The 8,057-nt window shown below is 40.7% G+C and overlaps 1 protein-coding gene across 9 annotated transcripts in view; it reads right to left on the minus strand.

Annotated features, from left to right (window-relative positions):
* Positions 1-8,057, minus strand: part of CAST (calpastatin) — a 52,008-nt gene that overhangs the window by 23,723 nt on the left and 20,228 nt on the right. For 8 of the 9 annotated variants that reach the window (XM_031028092.2, XM_031028097.2, XM_031028090.2 and 5 more), the window contains 4 exons: positions 5,375-5,458; positions 4,464-4,511; positions 3,230-3,325; positions 1,292-1,387 (listed from right to left, as the gene is read on the minus strand). In XM_031028092.2, coding sequence (XP_030883952.2) covers positions 1,292-1,387; positions 3,230-3,325; positions 4,464-4,511; positions 5,375-5,458 — 324 coding nt within the window. The remainder of the gene's footprint in view (positions 1-1,291; positions 1,388-3,229; positions 3,326-4,463; positions 4,512-5,374; positions 5,459-8,057) is intronic. The other variant, XM_081826521.1, reaches the window with a different exon arrangement.

The raw sequence follows: 8,057 nt of genomic DNA on the forward strand, positions 1-8,057 counted from the left end.
TTCTGCTCTGGAATGTTGCCTATTGTCTTTTTGATTCCACTCACCACCTCTGTTCTCATTTCCTTCACTGTCTCTTGCCACATTCGCTCCTCCTCTCCTAGTCTTGACCACCGTGCCTTGTGGCTTTGTTCCCACAATGTCAAAGTTCTGCGGCATACCCAGAGACCTCAAAAAGAGGTCAAGTCCTGTGTAAGGCAGGAGTTAGACCTTGGCCTTTGAGGGGATTTTCCCTTGGCACCAAGAATGTCCCTGGCAGAAAGCAGCTGCTTTAGGGCACCCAGGACACACATCCCACAATCTCTTCATCTTCTTTTCTCGAACAACTAAACGCACTAAACCCAAGTACACCAAATGCTTTACCCCTCTGTGCCGGCTTGTCCTTGCCTCACTGTTCTCCCCAGGAAGCCAGTACTATTCCAGCTTCTCAGTGTGATCATTCCCTCCTTTCTGTATTTCCTAATTCCTCCTGGGGGCGGATCCCTTCGGCCAAGCTCCCCCTGCCCTTTTTCCATATGAGAAAGATCAAAATGTACCATAAAAAGCTGGCTATCTGGCCATACCCACACTAGATGCTAAAGTAACTAAGAGCAGGAGCCTCATCATTTATATCACCAAGGCTCTGAAACGTTAAGTGGATTGCTCAAGGTCAACTCAAAGCTTCACTTCCCTCATCTGTACCAGAGAGATGATCAGAACCGGACTCACAATGTCCTTATGAAAGTTTAATAAGATATTGTCAAGCATCTACAACAAGTTAAGTCTTCAGAGTGTAGATTCACTAAATCTGTCGTAATAAGGCACAGTTCCATCAGCTGTTAGGCTGAGTCAGACTCTACCTGCTAACACAAAACCCACTGAATTCAAAAAGAAAGATTCAACTACTTAATTACCATACTTCATACAAAAGTTAGAACCTGAGAGAGAGGCAAGTCGAGAAGAAAATGGAAAGGAATTGAGAGAACCTCCCTTCCAGTGGGAGTGGGGAGAAGTCCTGATGATTCTGGTGCAGATTATTCCACTAGGAGAGTCAACGAAAGATAACATCAGGCTGTTTGTGGATCTCCAAGCAGGCTTGAAGGATGTGCGAAAGTGAAAAGGCGTGATTATCCACAACAGCTGGGGAAGCAGAAAGCCCTTCAGCAGGTGAAGGAAAAACACTGCGGCAGTTTAATTAAAAGCAGATACTATAGCTCTGAAAGATTTTCTTACTTTGTTAGCTTTAATAATCTGCTGGTAACACACAGCAGCAAGTGCATGGGAGGAAGAACATTACGCTCAGAGGATCACTCACTGAGGTGGGTGGCTTGGGTGGCGCCGACTGTATACGACACATGGAAGTCCGAGGCACGGCCTCACTCACGGGAGTTAGGGCAGCAGCCTGAGACTCCTGCGGAGAGAAGGAAGTATGATGAAGGGTTTCTAGAAATACCTGGTTAGTGAGACTGAACAACAACGGACAAACAATACACTCCCCTATGTTACATGCTGCGAGCATGATTTTCTTAAATGCCGAAGGACTGCTGAATAGTGAATAAATCAAGGCCATGTTAAAACTCCTCTACCATTATTTCAACTTCGTTTTACCTCTTACCTTAGGTAGGTTACTTAACCTCTCTGAGACTCAGTTTCCACATCTGTAAAATGAGAACAAGGATAGTACCTACATGTCAAGGGTCAACATGAGGCTTTCAATGAGGTAAAACATGTCCAGTGCTTTGCATACTATCTGGGAACACTGTGAGCGCAATAAAATTAGCAACTATTATTATTCATATTACTTTCATATAATATATAACAATAATATGCCAATTATATAATGTAACGTTTTATATAAATGCATCCTTTTTGTATATTTAAGAGCACCTTATTGATTGTGAATAGGTATGTACAAATGTAAGGAAGTAATACGATCCCAGGGGTTCTCAAAGTATGGTGTCTGGAACAGCAGCAATCAGGGAAACTGTTACAAATGCAAACTCTTGGGTCCCCACCCCAACTACTATGGAAATTCTGGAGGTGGGGACCAGCAATCTGTGTTTTAACAAACCCTCAGGTGATCTTGGTACTAAAATTTGAGAACCACTGTGCTATCTGCTCACAAGAGTAAAATTTCAAACAAACTGGTTTTAATCCAGGCACTTACAAAAGCTTATCCTATGTGTAAGGTGCTCAGTAGATGATCACTAACAGGATACTATCTCTTCTTCCAAGGAACTTACTGTTTACTTACAACTATGTATACATGTCAGAGGTGAAGACCAAGACAGCTAAAACCTTGCTTGTAATAAATATCTCAACAGGGATATAGAAAGAACAGCAGAGCCCCGGGTGTGCTGTATTCTGTTTAGAAAGGTTTGGAAGAGTGGTAAGGTTTGGGAGGGAAAAGCAGGAAACAAAGGCTATGTTTTAGTAGAGCTTTAAAGGCATGACTGACATTTTAGATGATCGTGAATTAGGAAGGAAGGTTATTCCACAAAGAAGGACCACATGAGAAAAGTCAAGGCCTCACAAACACAAGCACTTATTGTCACAGTTTAGTAATGGGAGGACACACCTTGGTAAGGAAGGAAGCTGGGGCCAGAACACATTAGCAGGGACTTTTATTTTGTGGGCAACGGGGAGCTCCTGAGGATTGGAGCAGGGGAATGATGTGGCTACCAACACGCTTGCTTGGGAAACACTATTTCTGGCGGACATATGGGAGGGACCGAAATGAGACTGATGACAGAGGCCCCTGCCACCATGAGTTTCAGAAGGAAGAACAGAAAGGAAAGCATGGGTGTGAATGCTTTCCTGAAGGAATAATTATAGGACTTCAATTATAAGAATATCAGGGTCGGTTTGGGAAAAGAAAGCACATCTAGAAAACGTCAAGATGAAAACTGCCTATAGGAATGCCTGGGTGGCTCAGTCGGTAAGGCGTCTGCCTTCAGCTCAGGTCATGATCCCAGGGTCCTGGGATCGAGTCCCGCATCGGGCTCCTTGCTCAGTGGGGAGCCTGCTTCTCCCTCTGCCTGCTTCTCCCCCTTCTCCCTCTCTCTGACCAATAAATAAATAAAATCTCTAAAAAAGAAGAGAAAAGAAAAGAAAACTGCTGATAAAAAAGATGGTACAAATGGTTTCCATCAACTCCTTCATGCTAAAATCGTTTAGGCCTCACATTTTTAAGATTATAGACAAGTATTTTTAAAAACCACAGAATTAGAGATGTGTATTTTTAGAAACATACTTCTGTTTTTTCAGATGGCTTAGATTGTTTTCCTTTACTTTTAGGCTGGTTAAAATCTTCTGCAAGTTCATCAATGAGTTCTGATTCACTCAGGGGCTGTAACAGAAGAAACACTACATTATGAAGGGACTAATTTTTTTTGTTAAAAACAAGCTTTTCAGAGGGAATTTTTTTTGTTAACACATATTAGGCCATATTTTAGGATCTAAAACCAAAATTTATATTGGGGATATTTTTTAATTTATCAATGTAAGAAAAATGTCATGCAATAACTAAGGAATACTGGACACCTGAGTACCACAGGAGTGTTCATGATTCATTTAGTCAAAAGTTTTCCTGATCCTTCAATTTCCGAAGGATTTTGTTCAAATAAAACTGCCTATTCTTTCCAATGAAGATCTTTCTTAGGTGATTTTTTTTTTTTTTTTTTTTTTTTTTTTTTACTATTTCCTAATGACTTCCTTCTGAATAGCTCCAGAAACACAGATCACATACCCTTTCCTATGACTATGTGGGATTTGGGCAGGAAAGTTCTCCTATCCTTAGTTCCTTCAGATGAAATTCATTTAGAGCATGTGGAAATTTTGACTAATACCAGTCATCTATAACAGAACTGCATGTCGATTGAGAAGCTGTGCCTCCGTGTTGGAAAGCCTGAGTTTTGGGTCCTGGCTTTGCTGTGTAACCTTGGGCTACTCACATAACTTCTCTGGCTCTGTTTCCTCACATGTAAAATGGGAACGATAAGAGCGCCCTCTTCATTCGGTGAGGACCCAACAAGGTAACATATGAAAGGCATCCGGTGCAGTGTCAGGCACGTCATAAGTGATTAATAAATGTTGCTGCTTATTATATCCTAACAAGCAACTATACGGCTTGATCCCAACTTAAGTGAAGGCAGAGTAGAATCATTAAAGTAACTGATGTCATGATGCCAATCAAACTCTGAGGTGCGAACAATCTATTTTGAGGCCCTCTTGACATCAGCTCCTAATGTCCAGTGAATGTCACCTAGAAACCCATAACACTCTAGTAATCATTCATGAGGGGAATCCTCATTAAAATACGTGAAAAGGAATCAGAAACATGAGCCAAGTGTTGCCATCACAAGCTCCCCTTTCTTCAATACTAGGTTGGCATTCAAGTCTCCGCAGCGAAATCCTGTCAAAATTATCGCAACTTAAAACTTAACAGTTCTTTTGTTCTTTAATTGTCAGAAGAATCACTTCCTAACCTTGGATTTTTCTTCATGCTCTGGCAATAGTGGTTTTCCATCTTTATCCTGAAAATAAAATAGAAAATTCACTGAAAATGAAATAGAGTATTTTGTTTTCATGGCCCGTAGTTTGTTTTATTAGGGAAGGCTATGAGAAAAGAGATTTTTTTTTCTTATATTTGAGTGATTTGTTTTTGAGTGAATTTCTTATACTTGAGTGAAAAAATTTTTCAGGGTTTTTTTTTTTTTTTTTCTTATATCAAGTATCAGAATAAAGAGCTGAAGTATAAAAAAAAAAAAAGTCTCTATTCTCCAACCCAGGGTGAAGAGGTAGATCTCATTCCTACAATTGTTTTCATTTTCTGGAGATGAGTTTCATAATCCAGAATATGTCTAAAACTGAGAAACTTCCCATATATAAGCACATATAAGAACTGAAACATTTTCCACCATGTATTTCTGTGTATTTTTTCAAAGATAAATTACAAATATAACTACAGAAGTTAGTCCACCATCCTCACTTTAAGCCAAAATCAACAACAATAAAACCGCCTTCCCTGAGGATACTGGTAAACAGTTGTACCTTTATGTCTACCCCTTAGAAGAGCTATGCTGCTTTTATCCACACAGCAGTTACAGAAAAAAATTATTCCCAAATTGTTCCTTGAGCTTTAAGGTTCAGGACCTATGTCGTGCATCATTAAGAGCTGTAACATGTAAATTAGTGGGAATTTTAATGACCACATGGTTACCACTTAGGAAACCATTCCTTAACTAACTTTAGAGAGCAGAGAAGAAAGTGTTCAGGGTTTTCCATTAGTATATGAACTGGGACAGAAATGTCCCTAACTATCCTGGGGACAGACCCAACAGAAAATAACGTGAAGGCAAGAGGAGGCTATTGGCAGGCACCGTGGCTAACGACGTACCGTGGCTGCTTTTAATCTGTACTCTGACGGGATGGTTTCCTCATCTTCACCACACTTCTTTAGTTTCTCTTCTTTGGCTTTTGCCTGATCAAAGTGGAAGGCAGAAATAAAACACAGAACAGTTTGGTAATGCAGGTAAGAGGATATCACTTTATGTACTTCATGAGTGATGTAGCGAAATCAGATTCCAGTGTGTCTGTGTGCTTTGTAGACAGCAGAGCACAAGACCGTGCTGAGTGCTGGTTCTGAGGAAGGCAGCATTAAGTGACGGGAGAAAAAAATGACACGGCCAGGAATCCTGGAAGGTGGACCTGCCCTGCTCTCAGCTGCTCTCTGACCTTGGGAAGCCACTCAGTCTTTCTTCAGCTGTAACATGGGGCTACTGATAACTTTTATCTAGTTCACGGACTTGTAAAGATCACTAGGAAAAAGTAAAGAAAATATCGTTTGAGACAGTTAAGCACAGTACAGAAGTTAGTTGTCATTATTCTAATGGCTTTCATCTGCCTTACTCAACAAGGTGGTTATCTGCAGGTGGGGGAAACAACTAGTTCCCATGAACGTTAAACACAGTTCAGAAATGGGAGAAGCATCTCATCACAAATCTTGGCTGATCCATGGATATAATTCATTTGGCCTCTTTTGAAAGGACTCCCTTTTTAAATTTTTTTTCTTTTAATTTCAGTGTAATTAACATACAGGGTTACAGTATTTTCAGGTGTACAATATAGTGATTCAACAATTCTAGACATTACTTGGTGCTCATTGTGATACGTGTACCCTTAATCCCCTCCACCTGTTTGACCCATCCCCCTGCCCACCTCCCACCTCCCCTCTGGTAACCATCAATTAGTTCTCTACAGGTAAAGAGTCCGTTTCTTGGTGTGTCACTCTTTCTCTTTTTGTTTGCTTGTTTTGTTTCTTATATTCCACATGAGTGAAATCATATAGTATTTGTCTTTCTCTGACTTATTTCCCTAAGGTTTATACTCTCTAGCTCCATCCGTGTTGTTGCAAATGGCAAGATTTCATTCTTTTTAATGGCTGAGTTATATTCCATTGTATGTATATACCTCATCTTCTTTATCCATTCCTCTACTGATGGACACTTGGGCTGCTTCCATAATTTGGCTATTATAAATAATGCTGCAATAAAAAAGGACTCCCTTCAATAACAACAGGGCTTTACTGGATTACTGAACCATGAAAAACCAACAGCATTAAGAGATGAAACTGTACTTCTATAGATTACTGGCTTTGAGGATATAACATTTGCATTTTAAACTACTGGTGCCTGATGGGAAGTTCCATGATACGTAATAATTGGTACCTATATCAAGGCATGGATTTAAATCACAAAACAAGGAGCTCTAAGGCACAAAGGGGAATATCACTTAGCAAATTCCAGCTTAACCCAGCTCTCACTTCAACCTAAAACTGTAGTTCTCCACTGAATGATTAGTTGATTAATTTTAAAAATATTAAGCACTTTTGGGGCGCCTGGGTGGCTCAGTCGTTAAGCATCTGCCTTCAGCTCAGGTCATGATCCCAGGGTCCTGAGATGGAGCCCCGCATCGGGCTCCCTGCTCAGCAGGAAAGCCTGCTTCTCCCTCTCCCACTCCCCCTGCTTGTGTTCCCTCTCTTGCTGTGTCTCTCTCTGTCAAATAAATAAATAAATAATCTTTAAAAAAAAATATTAAGCACTTTTAGTGAGCCAAGCACTCTTCTAGGCTTTAGAATTACAGTTTTATTATTCTATAAATTAACAATTCTCATTAAGGGATGAAAGGTTTTGTTTTTGTTTTTTTTAATAATTCTAATTCTAGGGCGCCTGGGTAGCTCAGTCGGTTAAGCAACTGCCTTTGGCTCAGGTCATGATCCCAGGGTCCTGGGATCAAGTCCCGCATCAGCCTCCCTTCTCAGCAGAGAGCCTGCTTCTCCCTCTCCCTCTGCCTGCTGCTGCTCTGCCTACTTGTGCTCTCTCTCTGTGTGTCAAATAAATAAATAAAATCTTTAAAAAATATATTTCTAATTCTATTCTACTGCAGCATATGAAGTCCTACTATGTAGTGGTACTCCCCAACTCAAGAGCTTTGTGAGGTTTCCACCTAGAAAACAGCCTTCATGAAAGTCAAGGGTCACCTGTGTAAGACTGTCTTCTCCAGGCTCGTGGACTATGAGGATCATGTGCACAGTGAGATCCTTTCTATTCCTGTTTGATCTTTATGTTCTTTAAATGCCGGCACTGTAGGCATGTCTACTGATTTCAAAGCACCAGAAATAGGGAAAATGAATCAGGTATCATTATGGAATATTTAGTTATAAGAATGATCAGTAGGCATGGATGTCTTCTCTGAAGCATTACGTAGTTTTTCCGCAGAGACCTCTCTAGTATGGAATGTACTGGAGTGGCTCTGGACTCCTATAGGATACTCAACTTTATGAGGCTTATCAAAACATCAGACTATCCAGGGCGCCTGGGTGGCTCAGTTGGTTAAGCGACTGCCTTCGGCTCAGGTCATGATCCTGGAGTCCCAGGATCGAGTCCCTCATCGGGCTCCCTGCTCGGCAGGGAGTCTGCTTCTCCCTCTGACCCTCCTCCCTCTCATGCTCTCTGTCTCTCATTCTCTCTCTCTCAAATAAATAAATAAAATCTTTAAAAAAAAAATAAACAAAAAAAAAA

Source organism: Leptonychotes weddellii, chromosome 7 (genome assembly GCF_054177405.1).
Source record: "Leptonychotes weddellii isolate Sample4059 chromosome 7, ASM5417740v2, whole genome shotgun sequence".
Lineage (NCBI taxonomy): Eukaryota > Metazoa > Chordata > Mammalia > Carnivora > Phocidae > Leptonychotes > Leptonychotes weddellii.